This window comes from Leopardus geoffroyi, chromosome X, assembly GCF_018350155.1.
Source record: "Leopardus geoffroyi isolate Oge1 chromosome X, O.geoffroyi_Oge1_pat1.0, whole genome shotgun sequence".
Taxonomy (NCBI): domain Eukaryota; kingdom Metazoa; phylum Chordata; class Mammalia; order Carnivora; family Felidae; genus Leopardus; species Leopardus geoffroyi.
Window position 1 is genome coordinate 61,340,044 of NC_059343.1, and position 18,860 is coordinate 61,358,903.

General features: G+C 36.5%; 1 protein-coding gene and 1 pseudogene across 2 annotated transcripts in view; one reads left to right on the forward strand and one right to left on the reverse strand.

Annotated features, from left to right (window-relative positions):
• The first annotated feature begins 625 nt into the window (after window positions 1-625).
• Window positions 626-2,671, forward strand: LOC123594807 (annotated as a pseudogene).
• A 3,350-nt stretch (window positions 2,672-6,021) lies between these two features.
• ABCB7 (ATP binding cassette subfamily B member 7) overlaps window positions 6,022-18,860 on the reverse strand; it is a 165,634-nt gene continuing 152,795 nt past the window's right edge. For both annotated transcript variants that reach the window (XM_045473023.1, XM_045473024.1), the window contains one exon: window positions 6,022-8,618. In XM_045473023.1, coding sequence (XP_045328979.1) covers window positions 8,403-8,618 — 216 coding nt within the window. In that variant the 3' untranslated portion in view covers window positions 6,022-8,402. The remainder of the gene's footprint in view (window positions 8,619-18,860) is intronic.

The window sequence follows — 18,860 nt, forward strand, 5'->3', positions numbered from 1 at the left end:
AATAAAAAATAAAAAAATAAAATACAGGCATTTATAACTATAAAATTCCCTTGAGTGACAGCTTTAGCTGCATCCCATACAGTTTTTTTCGATTTTCATTCATCTCCAAGTTATTTTCATTTCCCCTTGTGATTTCTTCCTTGGTACATATTTAAAGTGTGTTAATTTCCTTCCTGAGCTGCCCAAGTTTTCCTCCTCTATTACTGATTTCTAATATTTTTATTGTAGCCAGAGAATATCTTTTGTATGATTTCAATCTTAAAATTTATTGAAGCTTGTTTTTTTGGCCTAGCATATGGTCTATCCTTAAGAATGTTCCATGTGCTGGGGAGAATATGTGTTCTGTTTGTTTTCTATTTCCTTGATCTTCTGCTTATTCTATCTATCATTGAAACTAGGGCCTTGAAATCTTCCAATATTATTGTTGAATTGACTTATTTCTCCCTTCAATTCTTGTCAGTTTTTGTTTCATCTATTTTGATAGGTTTTTAGGTGCATATATGTTTAAAATTGTTATATCTTCCTGACAGATTGACTTTCTAATCTTTATGAAATGTACCTTTTTATCTTTAGTAGCATTTGTTTTAAAGTTATTTTGTCTGATATTAATATAGATACTTCAACTCTCTTATGGTTGGTGCTTGCATGATATATATATTTCCCATCCTTTATTTTCATCCGATTTGTATCTTTGAATATGAAGTTCTTTTCCTATAGACAGGATAACCATTGGATCAAGTTGGAGCTTGATTTTTTATTCAATCTGACAATCTCTGCCTTTTGACTTGATTATTTAATCCATATCTAATATTGTTACATCTTCCACTTTAATTTTTTCTATATGACTCAGGTCTTTTTTTCTATTCCTACTTTATTGTCTTCTTTTATATTAAGTGGATATATTCCAGTGTAACATTTTGATTTCTACAATGTTTTAAGTATATTAAAGCTACTTTCTTAGTGGTTTTTCTAAGGCTTATCAAAATTTACCTCATATTTACACTGATTAGTTCCAGTGAAATATATAACCTTTACTCCTATATAGCTCCTTTCCATCCCACCTTTTGTACTATTATTGTTATACCTATTACATTTATATATTACATTTATATGCATATACATTTTTATATATGTCAAACTCAATACATAGATAAAACTATTAGTTTATATGATCTTATATCTTTCAAAACATCTAAGAGGAGGGCAGGTTTATATTCATAGTTTGTTATGTTAATCGTCTTATATACTATTTCTGGCTCTCTTCATTTGTTCTTGGGGATTCTAGGTATCATATGGTTTCATTTCAAAGAATTATTTTCATTACTCCCAGAGAGCTTTGTTTCCACCCCCAACAAAAGAATACACATTGATTCATGTGGTTGTTTTCTAAGTCAACTTAAGTGAAGTTCTAAAATTCTCTTGCTCTACCGGCAGCATTAGGTGGCAGAATGTCTCACAGGAAATTCTCCACTCCCAAAGCATGGGTCCCTGGGTTTTGTGTCCTAGAAATGCAGTAGCTGGCACTATGGGAAGGTGAAGAATTTTCCCAAGGATGGCTCTTCCAAGCCTGTCCCCCTCACAGACTTACTGGGCTACAAGGCTGGCCAGACTCACATTGTGCGGGATGTCAACAGGCCATGATCCAAGGTGAACAAGGAAGTTATGGAGGCTGTGACCATTGTGGAGACACCACCCATGGTGGTTGTGGGCATCATGGTCTATGAGGAAACCCCTCAATGCCTCCACACTTTTAAGACCATCTTTGCTGAGCACATCCATTAGGTGTGCAGAAGGCACTTCTATAAAAACTGGCATAATTCTAAGGCCTTCACTAAAAACTGCAAGAAGTGGCAGGATGATGATGGCAAGAAGCAGCTAGAGCAGGACTTCAACAGCATGAAGAAGTACCACTTCTTCTTATCTGTGTCATCACCACATGCCAGATTGCCTCTATGCCAGAAGAAGGTCCACCTCATGGAGATCCAGGTGAACGGAGGTACGGTAGCTGAGAAGCTGAGCAGCAGCTGCCTGTGAACCAAGTTTTTGGATAGAATGATATAATAGATGTCATTGGTATCACCAACGGAAAGGTTACAAAGAGGTCACCAGCTGCTGGCACACCAAGAAGCTACCCTGCAAGACCCACCAGGGGCTGCACAAGGTTGGCTGTACTGGGCATGGCATCTTACCTGAGTGGCCTTCTCTGTGGCACGGGCTAGGTAGAAAGGCTACCATCATCACCACACTGAGATCAACAAAAAGATCTACAAGATTGGCCAGGGCTAACTCATCAAGGATGGCAAAATGATTAAGAACAATGCTTCCACTGATTATGATCTCTCTGACAAGAGCATCAATCCTCTGAGTAGCTTTGTCCACTATAAGGTGAAGTGACCAGAGACTTTGTCATGCTGTGTGGTGGGAACCAAGAAGCAAGTGCTTACTCTCTGCAAGTCCTTGCTGGTGCAGACCAAATGGTGGGCCCTGGAGAAGACTGATCTTAAGTTCATTGTTACCATCACCAAGTTTGGCCATGGCTAATTCCAGACTGTGGAGAAGAAAGCATTTATAGGACCACTTAAGAAAGACTGAACTGCAAAGGAAGAAGGAGCTTAATGTCAGGAGCAGATTGTACAGCTGGTGGGATCTCAATAAACATTATTTTCCAGTGGGGAAAAAAGTAAATTCTCCTAAAAGAAAGAAAAAACATGCAATTATACCGTCTTTTATTAATATCTACAATAAGTGACTTTATTGGTGCTGTGTGTGTGTGTGTGTGTGTATTTGGATTACTGTCTGGTGTCACCTGCTTTTTGCCTGAATTTCCTTTGTATTTTTGGGTAATACATATTTACTAGCAATGTTTTTTTTTTTTTTTTTTTTTTTATAACATCTTAGAGGTCAGAGTGGAAGAGAGCCAAAGCATAAGAGACTCTTAAAAACTGAGAACAGAGGGTTGATGGGGGGTGGGAGGGAGGGGAGGGTGGGTGATGGGTATTGAGGAGGGCACCTTTTGGGATGAGCACTGGGTGTTGTATGGAAACCAATTTGACAATAAACTTCATATATTGAAAATAAATAAATAAATAAATAAATAAATAAATAAATAAATATTTATAACATCTTTATTTCACTTGACTTTTGGATGATAGTTTTTAAATTTCAGAAATTTGAATATGTAAATCCTTCTGTCTTCTGGCTTTCAGTGTTCCTTATGAAACTTTACCTGTTAATCATACTGTGGTTTCCTTGCATGTAAGGAGTCATTTTTCTCTTACTGCTTTTACAATTTTCTCCTTATCTTTAGCTTTGAACATCTTAATTGGTGTTTGTTGATCTTTTTTGGCATGTAATGTTTTTCATCAAATTTAGATGTTTCCATCTGTCTCTTTGAATGTTTTTTCTCCTTTCCTCTCCTCTGCTTACATTATGAATATGTTGGTATTCTTAATGGTGTCCTACATTTCTCGAAAACATTTTTCATTATTTTTAATCTCTGTTCTTCAGATTACATAATCTCTTATTGATCCAAGTTTGCAGATTCTTTTTTCAGCCAGCTCAGACATACTATTGAGCTCCTGTAATAAATTTCTTTTCAGTTACTTTACTTCTCAACTCCAGAATTTCTATTTGGTTCTTTTAAAATAATGTCTATTTCTTTACTGATAAACCTTTGTGTGCAACATCCACCGTCTGTGCCCCTTAAGGTAGCATTTGTTGCCTGCTTTTCTTGTATATGGGTGATGCTTTCCTGTTTCTTTGCATTTATAGTTTTTTGTTATAAAGTAGACATTTTACAATAGTATCTTATAACAACCTGGATAATGATCCTCCGCCTCTGGGGGATTGGTATTTGCTTGGTTGTTTATTTGCTCCACAGTGTGCAGGCTGATGTTATTTCTTTTAGTCTAGCTACCTAAGGGTTGTGTCTGGGTGGGCATAATGCACTTGTTGGCAAGATTTTTACTCTTGGACATGCATGTGGTTGGAGGCTGCTATATGTCAGAGGGTTTTCTTTTGACCCACATTCAACCAGGGACTAGTAGCTGGGAGGTTCCTGCTCTGTTCTGGAGAGCACGGTTTTACACAAATACATAGTCTTCCAGATTGCCAAGGATGTGTATTTTACTTTTAAGGCTGTGTTCCTAATAGTCACCTCTAGATCAGAGCAATTTTTGTGTTCCTAAAGGTCACCTCTAGATCAGAGCAATTTATTGTTCAGTGTCTGGTCAAGTTCCCTGTGCCAGCAAAGCTTTTACTCTGTGTGATGGGTCTGCATGTATTAAGAAATGCTTTTAAGTCTGCCCCATGTTCTGCTCTAATTGTCCTGAGTAGGCAAAGCCCAGCACATGCATACAGCCTTTTCAATCTTGAGTTGACTGTGCTCCCAGGAGGGCTCTTTTTGGTTTCCTCTTGGTTTCTCTTTATTAAACTTCTGGCTGCTCTGCTGCTTTGCTTGCACCAGCTCCTCCTAATTGCTCTCCACCAAAATCTCGTTTTTGACAATGTCCTTAGGGACAGAGTTCTCCATGCTGTTTCAAATGAAGTCAATTCCCTCAGGCAGAGTGGTGGAATTCTTTGTCCTCACTGTATACCTTCCACTTAGAAAGAAGCTGTGTACCACTGAACTGAAGCTGGGGGTAAGGGGCCTAGAGTAAAACCACCACTTTATGAGTGGGCACTGGGGCATGGTGGAAGTCCCTGGTTTTCTGGGGTTTTTTCCTCCTTGAGTGGAACACCCAAACTTTGAGTAAGCTAGGGTGGAAAAAACCAGGGCCTCAGTATTCTCAGCCTGCACACAGAATAGTGCTTCCACTCAAAGAATGGAGGCTTGGTGGTAGAAGGGATCACCAGTCCTTTTGGCTGTGCCTGTGTGGAATAAATTTCTGCAACACAGGGTTGAGGGGATAAGAAATACAGGCAGCTACTCATGCCAGGTTGAAACCACAGCCCCAGAGTGGGAGCTGGGGGGAGGATCCCTACCTCCTCCCAAGATCTTCACCATAGCTGCTGAGAATAGAGCACCCAAGGTAGAGCTTCTGTAACATAGACCTGGTATGGTAGAGGATATGCAGGTAATTCTCCAAATGCCACACACTCTTGCTGTTCCTACTGATATTTAATAGGTTTTCTTGAATCAGTATTTTTCTAATTGCTATACGCCCTTTGGATATTTTCTGGAAACTTTAAATGATTGTTTTTTTTTAAATAATTCCAAATAGTTAAATTGTTTTTCTGGAGAGAGGGTCTACTGAGCTCCTTACTTCACCATTCTGGAAATCTCACCCTTCAATATATTTTTAAACTTAACTTCTGAGTGGAAATGTGGTCCAGCAAAAAGAGAAATGGAGAGGTGTCAAGAGCCAGGATTTTCATTCCAACTTGGCCTCTAGCAAGCTGAGTGACTTCTCTTGAAATTCAGTTTCCTCATTTGTAGAAAAAAGAAATTGTATTAAAGACCTCTACATTCCTTCCAACTCTAAAATCCTATGATTTTATGAAGTAGAAATGGAATAGAAAGTAATCAGTGAAAAAAACATTCTTCTGTAGCTGTGTGAGAATAGGAAATAATAAAATAATCCACTGCGTTTTTTAAACCAAAACTGTTCCTGCTTGTTTTTAATTAAAACATGCACTTCATTTCCAACTTTAATCAAAATGTTACCTTAATGCATGCTTTACAGTCAAGAAATTTCTTCACCCCAAAGGTTTCCTTTCTAACCATTAGAACTGAAAAACTCGGGGCAACGGAAAGTTGCCTTTCACTGATTGGTCATCAAAAATATGACAGCTTAATGCTAAGTGAAAGCACTACAATTTACTACCATTTTACCCATATTATGAATTCTGCAATTACTTTCTCTGTGAGACAAGTCCAAGTTGTCACCTTCTGCATAAGGCTCTAAGGCCATACCCCCAAGAGTGTCTATTAATTATCCATACTTATTTTGAATGTGTGAATGACAAAATGTCAGTTCTCCCTATGCACCACAGAAAAGAGTTGCTTCATTGGGCCATCCATTTCTAGTCACAAAGACATAGTTTATTTAGTAATAATTATCTGCACAAATTGTTATAACAATAAAACTGTGATAAAGAGCCTCTCTTTCTGAGTAGTTTTGTCTTACTAATCAGTTTTAACCTGTTTGACTTAATATTGTCATTTAGTATAGTTTACATTCAAAATCTATATACTCAAAGCAGGGGGAGAAAGGACTTTATATAATTTAAGAAAACTGCCAATGCAAATATATTTCAAAGCTTTCAACTACTAATCCAAAACAGAATATCCTATGATAAAGCTACAAGGTATATATAAATTATGAATATATATTGGCAAAAGTTGCCACTCATGGACACATCCAGCAATTAGGAAGAATGAGAGCAAGATGGCAATATGGACAAAGTGAGCCAGAACCAAGTAATCATAAATCTTTAAATATCTTGCCCTTAAAGCAAAACTTATTTTTAAACTAACCATCTGTGCAAACCAATCATTGTCAACAGCTAAAGGGAAAAGGCAAAGGTGATAATACATCTTTATCTTAAGGTGTATTACAGATGCAGATCCCTGTAGAGGAAACGTAAATGCATACTTTCAGTTTGTCCAAATGCCAAGGCCTCTTTCTGGCATGACCCTTAGACATGAACTGTTCAATAATTTCCAAATCAGCTTATCTGCTCACCAAGATATTTCTATGTTAAAAACCTTCAGGAAGGCATTTGGCTCAAATGATTTCTATGATTCCCTTTCTATGATTCCCAAATTTCCCTAGTTTCAACTTAATTGTTGTAAGCTGGGATTCCCTTAGGAAGAAAATATATAATCTTTAAAAAAAAGAAATATAAGGAATAAAACCCTATCATCTTGCTCCATTTTCAGAGCCCATATTCTAAAACTGTAGATTATTCATTTCAATCCATTAAAAAATAGTTTCAACACTGATTTAAAAATTTATACTTTATATTGTCTTATGTGAATATGTATTGTAATGTAAAATTATGAATATACAATATTGTAATGTAAAATTATTATGCTATAATAAATGCCCCTTTTCTTGATGTTTCTTAGTGAATCATCCTAGGAAGGTTTTCTTTCATTTTGTCTATTATTTCACTGTATAGAACCATCTTAATATGATGAAGTTAAGAGAAAAATATTTAAGATTTATTTAATGGCCCTTACAATAACTGTGTTTTTCAGGTAATTCAAGTTTTCATTAGCTGAAAATACTGGTTAATGACCACATAATCCAATAGTCTAGAGACACCTCTAATCCTATGAACAGATAATAGCTTCTTCAAAAATAAAAGAAGCTATTCAAATTGGAAAACAGAGGAGCTTCTAAGTGAATATTTACCAACATTTTATTCATTACTTCTAGCAGGTAAAACTTGATTATTTTGTTTGGGTTCTTCCTTGTTATGTCACACTTAAAGGAACTCATTACATTACTGAAAAAGGAAGGGAAAAATCTTGTAATAAATTCTGAACTGTCAACACAGATTCAAGTCCTGATCACCTAGAGTACATATACATAAATCTTCTACTTACCTAAAGGTCATTAATAATTTTTAAGTGGTTGTTGCTTTATCTACATGTGTGAGCATGTGCACACACACACACATATGTGCATGCATACATTCCATTTAGTTTTTTGTTTGTATAACTTTAGACAGCAAAAGCACTATAGTTAAGATGGAAATAAAAAAGGCAATTAACTTCCTAAGCTTTTTAGATATTTCCAGGATGACAACTCTCAAGTTACATCAGGGTTTTAAGTATTTAAAGAGAATGGTATAAATTTTGGTTCAAAACAAAATCAATGCCTCATTCTGATGAAAAAATAAAATTCCCATGACTAGGAATGTCAGTTAATGATGAAGAACATTCTACACACATACATGAGAATTAAGGAAGGTTTTTCTTCCAAAAGATACGCGGTGGCAAATACTTTTAAAAACACCCTTTCTATAATTGTAGTATTTTAGTGGGGAGGGAGGCAGAGAAACTACCCTCTTTTGTTGTTTAAGAAATGGATAATTTCCATCTAAATTATCAGCATAAAGGAGATTTAAAAAACTACAAAAATTTGGAAGCCAATATAATTCATCTGGTTATGGGTATCAAATGGCTATTAGGCCACAAAAAATGGAAATGGGGTAAAGTCAAATAGTAACAAAAACTATGTTTTGGGTACAACTAAGGCAGTAACAAGGAAATAATCTTGGAATAAATATAGATGTCACATTAAACAGATTGTAAAAGATGTAAAACTCAAATTCCTTTTCAAATAAATCTTATCTAAACGAACAATTATAGAAAATGGGAATGTAGGATTTTTTTTTAACAAAACAATTCTGCTTCAGTGCAAATGTGTCAAAAAAATGTCTCATGCACCTTAGCAGGAACAGTTTCCACAGCCTTTTACACTGTTGACAATTTCTTCTTGTAGTTTCTTCCTTTCCTCCTCTTTGGACATATTTTCTTCCTTTGCATCCCATTTGGGGTTATCATGGTTCTGTACACGACTGCTCTGTGTGTGCCACATTTCTGAATAGATACTGCCAGGGTTACCAAGCAAACCATGGTGGGTACCACGTTCAGCTATCTTACCCTAAAAACCAAAAGCAAGAGAAACATAGAAAAAGGTCATATAACTAGCATAATAACTGAAAATACACAGTACTTTCTAACTAAGGATTTTGAAGGATTAGTATTCGTTAAAATACCTCTCCCAATTCCTCATCCATAGTACAAGTAGAAAAAATGAGGTACGAATGCTTTCTTCACTGTTAAGCTATTAGCCCAGAAAACAAACAAAAAGCTATGAAATCCTATATATTGTAAACCACTTCACTCAAAAGAAATAAAATTCTAAACCAATTTGACAATTTCATATTAAAAAATACAGATAATAAAAAATAAAATAAAATTCTAATGTTCCATTTTTCATTTTGAAGGGAAGGTGAAAAAAATTTAAAGGCAATTATAATTGGTAAATATTTAATCAAAAGCACTGTTATTTATTACAGGGACTTAAAAACAGTATCTTGAAATCCTTATGTGTACTTTAAAATAAAAAAGATTTCTCCAAGAAAAGCTTACTTCTTCCAGTAGCTATTTTTGTGAACAATGGATATTAAACTTAACATTGCACAGATTTGGTATAGATTCCAAACTCTTATCTACAATTAGTCTCTTGACAGCTACTGTTAAACATGCTGGGAGACAAAAGGAATTTTGTCACTTTTACTGGTACTCCTGGTTATAGGACCTTTACAAATACACCCTTAAGCAAAATAACTAAAATTTGTTCCCACATCTGAGTGTTTAATTTAAGGCTCTTTTATTGCTAGCTAGGCAGTTTAAAAAAGAACTGTTTTGTTCAGCTATTTAATTCCCTAGGATTATGAAGAATGTAGTTCTCAACCTTGGTATATGTGGACCACTTCACTGGTACAAAACACCCCATGGATTACATACAGTTGAACCTGATGTGGGGTTCAATCCCATGACCTTGGGATCATGACCTGAGCTGAAATCAAGAGTCATATGTTCAACCAACTGCACCACTCTGGCACCCCTATTTTCTAGGCCTTTTCACTGAACAGTTAGGAATTTTATCATCATCTTGAATTCATGTTGATAATTCTGCTCCAGTATAACATTACAAGGATGCTCCTCTTCTCCCATTCCCTATTTGTACTCTTCTCCCAAGTAAGACCACTGTTTTCTAACAACATCAATATATTTACTCACAAGCTCAGTCTTAAAATATACACAAAATAGTTTCAAAATGGCTACTCCTATACCAATACCAATAACACTTATTATTAGGTTCAAATTTTGAGTTATTTTTGTCTTATGTTCCACTGAGGTTAAATAATCAAAATGATGTGTCCAACAGTTATTTGGATTGTTTTTCATTTGCATATTTATGTTATGAATTTGTTATGCAGTTAGTTTCACTTTTTTCTGCTTGTAATTACTTCCTATATTTCCCAATCCTTGTTGAGTTTCAATATTTTAAGTATATAAAAACATTACCATGGTTCAAAAGTAAAAATAATGTAAAAAAGGAGTTAAGATGGCAGTGTAGTAGGAGGACAATAGGCTTGCCTTGTCCCTCAAACATAGCTAAATAACTATCAAATCATTCTGAATATCTAAGAAATTGATCTGAGGATTGACAAAACAAAATGTACAACCAGAGGGAAAGAGAAGCCCACACCGTAGAAGGTAGGAGGTGTGGAGATGTGGTTTGTTGGGAGAAATGAGTTTCAAGTGCTGTGGAGTGGAGTCGAGAGAGGAGTGCACAGGGGATCACACAAGGAAAATACTTCCTCAAAGGCAATGACTGGGAAAATGAGAGGGGCTGACTTTGGTGAGGTTTTTCAACCAGTGGGGCTCAAAGACTGAAGTTTTAGAGGTCCTTGATGTGGCTGGTATAGAGCTCTGAAGATGTGGCAGTGCTCTTGTAGAGAAGGCAGGCAGGTAACCTGGGGGCAAATGGCATGATCTGAAGATCTCCTGAGATACTCCCCTTTCTTGGAGCCATCTGAGAGAGGTGGTATTGCCTCTCTAGGGACAAAGAGCCAGCAGACAACATAGAAGACACCAGAGGGTTCCTTAGGGCAGAGATAAAAGAGCTTAAAACCAATCAGGCCAGGGGTGCCTGGGTGGCGCAGTTGGTTAAGCGTCCGACTTCAGCCAGGTCACGATCTCGTGGTCCGTGAGTTCGAGCCCCGCGTCGGGCTCTGGGCTGATGGCTCAGAGCCTGGAGCCTGTTTCCGATTCTGTGTCTCCCTCTCTCTCTGCCCCTCCCCCGTTCATGCTCTGTCTCTCTCTGTCCCAAAAAACAAAACAAAACAAAACAAAACAAAACAAAAAAAACCAATCAGGCCAAAATGAAAAATATAATAATCGAGATTTGAAACTGACTTGATGCAATGACCACAAGGATAGAAGAAGCATTGGAATGAATACATGATACAGAAGATAGAATTATGGAAAATAAGGAACCTGATCAAAAGAGGGAAAGAAAAATCTTGGATCATAAAAGTAGACTTATGGAACTCGGTGACTCCTTGAAATGTAGTAACATTCACATCATAGGAGTCCCAGAAGAAGAGAGAAAAGGAGGCAGAAGACTTATTTGAGGAAATTATAGCTGAAAACTTCCCTAGTCTGGAGAACAGACTTCCAAATCTAGGAGGCACAGAGAACTCCATCAAAATCAACAAAAGCAGGCAAACCACAATACATATTGTACTTAAACTTCCAAAATATAAGGAAAAAATCCTAAAAGCAGCAAGAAAAAAGAAGTCCTTAATTTACAAGGGAAGAAAAATAAGGTTAGCAGCAGATCTCTCCACAGAAACTGCAAGCAAAGAGGGAGTGGCATGATATATTCAACATGCTGAATGAGAAAAATAGGCAATCAAGAATACCCTATCCAGCAACGCTATCATTCAGAATAGAAGGAGAGATATAGAGTTTCCCAAACAAATACTAAGGGAGTGTGTGACCACTAAACCAGCCCTGTAAGAAATATTAAAGGAGACTCCTTGAGTGGGAAAGAAAGAGCCAAAGTGACAAAGGCTATAAAAGAAAAAAATCTCCAGAAACAACAAAAAGTTAATATCAATAATTCATATCTATCAATGAATTCAAATCAATAATTACTTTGAATAAAAATGGACTAAATGCTCCAAAAGACACAGGGTATTAGAAGGGATAAAAAAAAAAACCAAGCCCCCTCTATATGCTGCCTGCAAGAGAATCATTTAGAACTAAAATCTGCACACTGAAAGTGAGGGGAATGGAAAAACATTTATCATGCAAATGGATGTCAAAAGAAAGCCAGGGGCTCCTGGGTGGCTCAGCTGGTTAATAATGTGTCAGACTTCAGCTGAGGTCATGATCTCACAGTTTGTGAGTTTAAGCCCTGCATTGGGCTCTGTGCTGAGAGCTCAGAACATGGACCCTAATTTGGATTTTTTGTCTCGCTCTCTCTCTGTCCCTCCCCTGCTCGTACTCTCTCTCTCTTAAAAATAAACATTAAAAAAATTTAAAAAACGAAAGCCGGAGTAGCAATAATTGTATCAGACAAACTAGATTTTTTTAACCAAAGGCTGTAAGAAGAGATGAAGAACAGCATTATATCATAGTAAAGGTGTCTATCCAACAAGAAGATCTAACAATTGTAAATATTTATGCCCCCAACTTAGAAGCAACCAAACACATAAAACAATAACAAACACAAACTAACTCATGGATAATAATAAAATAACAGTAGGGGACTTTAACACCCCACTTACAACAATGCACAGATCATCTAAGCAGAAAATCAACAAGGGAAAAATAGCTTTGAATGACACACTGGACCAGGTGGACTTAACATACATTCAAAACATTTTAACCTAAAGCAGCAGAATACACAGTCATTTCACGTGCACATGGGACATTCTCCAGAACAGATTAGATACTAGGTTACAAATCAGTCCTCAACAAGTACAAAAGGATTCACATCATACTATGGGTATTTTCTGACGACAACATTACAAAAGCTGAAGTCAACCACAAGAAAAAATTTGCAAAAACCACAAATACATGGAGGCAAAACAACATGCTACTAAACAATGAATGGGTCAACCAGGAAATAAAAGAAGAAATAAAAAATATACACGGAAACACGGCAGTCCAAAATCATTGTGATGCAGCAAAAGTGGCCATAAGAGGGAGTATATAGCAATACAGGTCCACATCAAGAAACAAGAAAAATCTTTTTTAATGTTTGTTTATTTTTGAGAGAGGGAGAGACAGAGACACAGTGTGAGTAGGGGAGGGGCAGAGAGAGAGAGGGAGACACAGATTCTGAAGCAGGCTCCAGGCTCCAAGCTGTCAGCACAGAGCCTGATTGTTGGGCTCAAACTCATGAACTATGAGATCATGACTGGAGCTGTAGTCGGGTCTGATGTTCAACTGAATGAGCCACCCAGGTGCCCGAAGAAACAAGAAAAATCTTAAATAAACAACCCTATCTTACAGTTTCTAAAGGAGGTAGAAAAAGAACAACAAATGAAGCATAAAGCCAGCAGAAGAAGGGAAATAATAGTGATTAGAGCAGAAATAAATAATATAGAAACAAAAAACCAGCAGATCAGATCAATGAAACCAGGAGATGGTTCTTTGAAAAAATAATAAAATTGATAACCCCCCCGAGCCAGATGTATGAAAAAGGAAAATGAAAGGACCCAAGTGAATAAAATCACAAGTGAGGGAGGAGAAATCACAACCAACACCAAAGAAATACAATTATAAGATAATATTATGAAAAATTTTATGGCATCAAATTGGGCAGTCTGGAAGAAATGGGTAAGTTCCTAGAAACATATAAACAATCAAAACTGAAACAGGAACAAATAGAAAACTTGCACAGACTGATAACCAGCAAAGAAATTGTATCAGTAATCAAAATACCCCAACAGACTAAAGTCCATGGTCAGATGGTTTCACAGGGGAAATCTACCAAACCTTTAAACAAGAGTTCATACTTATTCTTCATAAACTATTCCAAAAAGTAGAAATAGAAGGAAAACTTCCAAATTCATTCTATGAGGCCAGCATTACACTGATTCTAAAACCAAAGTCTCAACTAAAAAAGAGAACTATAGGCCAATATCCCTGATGAACATGGATGCCAAAATCCTCAACAAAATGCTAGCAAATTGAATTCACTGGCACATTAAAAGAATCATTCACCATGATCATGTGGGATTTATTCCTGGGTGCAAGCATGGCTCAGTATTCCCAAATCAGTCAACGTGATACACCACATTAATAAAATAAATGATAAGAACCATATGATCCTCTCAACAGCTACAGAAAAAACATTTGACAAAGTACAGCATTCATTCTTGATAAAAAACCCTCAACAAAGGAGGGATAGAGGGAACATACCTCAACATCAAAAAGGCCATACACAAAAACCCCACAGCTAATGTCATCTTCAATGGGGAACAACTGAGAGCTTTTCTTCTATATTCAGGAACAAGATGGGGATGTCGAAACCAATACTACTAACATACTATTAACATAATACTTGGAAGTCCTAGCCTCAGCAAACAGACAAGAAAAGGAAATAAAGTGCATCCAACATGACAAGGAACAAGTCAAACTTTCACTATTTTCAGATGACATGATACTTGCAGAAAACACAAAAGACTCCACCAAAAAATTGCTAAAACTGATACACCAATTCAGTCAAGTCATAGAATAAAAAATCATGGTACAGGAATCTGTTGCATTTCTACACACCAATAATGAAGTAGCAGAGAAAAGAAATCAAAGATATCAATCCAATTTACAATGGCACCAAAACCCATAGGATACATAGGAATAAATCTAACCAAAGAAGCAAAAGATCTATACCCTGAAAACTGTAAAACACTGATGAAAGAAATTGAAGATGACACCAACAAATGGAAAGACATTCCATGCTCAAGGACTGAAAGGACAAATACTGTTAAAATGTCTATACTACACAAAGCAATCTACACATTTAATTTAGTCCCTATTAAAATATCAGCACCATTTTTCACAGAGCTAAAACAAGAAACCTAAAATCTGTATGGAAACATAAAATATCCCAAATAGCCAAAGCAACCTTGAAAAAGAAAAACAATGTTGGAGGCATCAAAATTCTGAACGTCAAGTTATATTACAAAACAGCAGTGATCAGAACAGGATGTTACTGGCCCAAAACCAGACACATAGATCAATGGAACACAATAGAAAACCCAGAAATGGACCGGCAACTGTAAGGTCAACCACCTTTGACAAAACAGGAAATATACAATGGAAAAAGGACAGTCTCTTCAACAAAGATGCTGGGAAAATTGGACAGCAACATGAAGAATGAAAATGGTCCACTTTGTTACAGCATACACAAAAATAAATTCAAAGTGGATGAAAGACCTAAATGTGAGACAGGAAACCATCAAAATCCCAGAGGAGAACACAGAAAGTTAACCTCTTTGACATTAGCCATAGCAACTTCTTACTAGATATGTCTCCTGAGGCAAGGGGAAAAAAAAACCCAAAAGTAAACTATTGGGGCCTCACCAAGATAAAAGGCTTTTGCACAGTAAAGGTAACAATATAAAAGGCAACCTTTGGAATTGGAGAAGATATTTTCAAATGACATATCTGAGAAGGGGTTAGTATCCAAAATGTATAAAGAACTTATCAAACTTAACAACCAAAAAACAAATAATCCAGTTAAAAAATGGGCAAAAAAGACATGAAGAGACTTTTCTCCAAAGATGTATAGATGGCCTACAGAAACATGAAAAGATGCTCAACCCCATCAGGGAAATACAAATCAAACCTATAATGAGGTATCACCTCACACCTGTCAGAATGGCTAAAACAACTGGTGTTGGCAAGGATGTGGAGAAAGGGGTACACTCTTACACTGTTGGTGGGAATGCAAATTGGTGTAGCCGCTATGGAAAACAGTATGGAGGTTGCTTAAAAAGTTAAAAATAGAAATATCCTATGACCCAGCAATTGCACTACTAGGTTTTTATCCAAAATATACAAAAATACTGGTTCAAAGGGATACATGCACCCTGATGTTTATAGTAGCATTATCAACAATAGGCAAATTATGGAAAGAACCCCAATGTCCATCGACTGATGAATGGATAAAGAAGATGTGGTATATATGTATACACAAACACACACCAGTATTACTCAGCCATCAAAACAAATAAAACCTTGCCATTTGCTATGATACAGATGGATTTAGAAAGTATTATGCTAAGCAAAATAAGTCAGAAAGACATATACCTTATGATTTCACTCACATGTGGAATTTAAGAAACAAAACAGATGAACATGGGGGAAAAAGAGAGGCAAACCATAAAACGGACTTAACTAAAGAGAACAGAGATGTTGGAGGGGATATGGGCGAGGGTTTGGGTTAAATGGGTGATAGGTATTAAGGAGAGCACTTGTGGTGAGCATACCTTGTATGTAAATGATGAATTACTAAATTCTACTCCTGAAACTAATCATTATACTGTATGTTAACTATGTGGAATTTAAATCAAAACTCGAGCTACAAAAAATATATATAAAAAAGTATAATCAGGAGAGTCATGTTCCATTTCCTATCTCTTTTACCCCTTTCTCTCCCCACTCTATAAGTAGTCAATTTCTTTGGTTTCAGTTTATGTTGCCTGAGAGTTTTGTTTTTTTTTTTTTTTTTTTTTTTTTGTTGTTGGCCAACAGTTTATTTGGCATTGAAACACAAAAAATAAAGGCTTTAGTATATTTTATATTAATCAGACTATTAGACACTTCTGAATAGCCTTCTTATAATAATAATATCCATGATCATACCTCTAAGCCACTCAAAAGATTATAAATCATTAGATATTAAATTTTTTTCAGAGCAATTTAGGATTTTTTTTTTCTGCAATTTGTATCTATCTATCTATCTATCTATCATCTATCTATCTATCTATCTATCTATCTATCTGAGAGGATGAGTCGTAGAGGGGCAGAGGGAGAGGGAAACAGAGAATCTTAAGCAGGGTCCATGGCATGGATACTAATGCAGGGCTCAAGCTCAGGAATTTGAGATCATGACCTCAGCTGAAATCAAGAGTCGGACGCTTAACCAGATGAGCCACCTAGGAGCCCTGTATTTTGCAAGTTTTTATAATATAATTGGCATACAATGTCATATTACTTTCATGTGTATGACATAGTAATTTGATAATTGTATACACTACTCAATGCTGGCCATGGTAAATGTGGTCACCATTTGTTACCATAAGGCATTTTATAATATTGTTGACTGTATTACTTATGCTGTACTTTTCATTTCTGTGACTTATTTATTTTATAACTGGAAGTCTCTATCTCTTAATTAAAGAACAAACTGGTAGTTGCCAAAGGGGAAGTGGATAAGAGGACAGGTAAAATGAAGTCGATTAAGATATTAAGAACACCCTGAGTTTCATTGTTCCTTTTTTCCCCATCCTTCTTGCAAATGGCAGCATAGATTTTCCGTTGTTCTTTCATTTAACAACATATGTGGAACTCACGCCGTATAAGGCTCACTTTACTTTTCTTAATAGCATTTGCTCCTATTTTAGAAATGCTTTATTTTCTATGACCTGTGATATTAATATTTTTAAGTTGTCTTATGTTCTGTGCATTGTCTACATTTTCTACTGAATTCTTTTTATTTTTTTTAATATGTGAAATTTATTGTCAAATTGGTTTCCATACAACACCCAGTGCTCATCCCAAAAGGTGCCCTCCTCAATACCCATCACCCACCCTTCCCTCCCTCCCACCCATCAGCCCTCAGTTGGTTCTCAGTTTTTAAGAGTCTCTTATGCTTTGGCTCTCTCCCACTCTAACCTTTTTTTTTTTTTTTCCTTCCCCTCCCCCATGGGTTCCTGTTAAGTTTCTCAGGATCCACATAAGAGTGAAAACATATGGTATCTATCTTTCTCTATATGGCTTATTTCACTTAGCATCACACTCTCCAGTTCTGTCCACGTTGCTACAAAGGGCCATATTTCATTCTTTCTCGTTGCCACATAGTACTCCATTGTGTATATAAACCACAGTTTCTTTATCCATTCATCAGTTGATGGACATTTAGGTTCTTTCCATAATTTGGCTATTGTTGAGAGTGCTGCTATAAACATTGGGGTACAAGTGCCCCTATGCATCAGCACTCCTGTATCCCTTGGGTAAATTCCTAGCAGTGCTACTGCTGGGTCATAGGGTAGGTCTATTTTTAATTTTTTGAGGAACCTCCACACTGTTTTCCAGAGTGGCTGCACCAGTCTGCATTCCCACCAACAGTGCAAGAGGGTTCCTGTTTCTCCACATCCTCTCCAGCATCTATAGTCTCCTGATTTGTTTATTTTGGCCACTCTGACTGGCGTGAGGTGATATCTGAGTGTGGTTTTGATTTGTCTTTCCCTGATGAGGAGCGACGTTGAGCATCTTTTCATGTGCCTGTTAGCCATCCGGATGTCTTCTTTAGAGAAGTGTCTCTTCATGTTTTCTGCCCATTTCTTCACTGGATTATTTGTTTTTTGGGTGTGGAGTTTGGTGAGCTCTTTTTTCCTGCTTGTTTTAGAGGTCTTTCTTTATTATCCATTGACACTTAATAATGGAGCATTAGAAAGCTGACTGGAAACTCTAAATGCATGGGAAAGGGATTTTTCCACTGTGGAGTTTCACTGAAGGTGATCAAATGGATACCTGGTCATTTTGGTGCTGTCTCTAAATACAAATATCTTTTTTTTTCTGGGGCTACTTTTGTTTCTGTAAAGAAGAATTCTCCAGTTATCTCCTGATGAAGGAAGGAGTGGTGATAGTAGAAATAAAGAAATGGCTAGCAAGATTCTTGGAGCCAGTCACAGAAGAGGATCTGTGGTCTTCTTTGCTGTGTTTTGTTTTCCAGTTAATCTCCATGTTTGTTCATGTGTTTTACAGTTCTGTATCTAGAGCCTGTCTGACTCAATTTCCTGACAAGTAAATCTACAGCCTCTTGCCAAGGCTGGGAAGGGGTAATTACCAGCCTGTGGGGATAAGGAAGGGCCTTGGAAAATCTATTTCTTATGCAGAGGCAACAATAATACTACAAGATACTGCTGACATAACACATGAGGTCACGTAAGATTCACTAGAAAATGAAAGTCTCTGATCTTCATAATCAAGCAAATATAGAACATCAAATTATAAAGATATTTTACATATATTTGCTATAATCACTAATAAGTTAGTTCCAATTATAATCCAAACTTCAAGTGGCAAT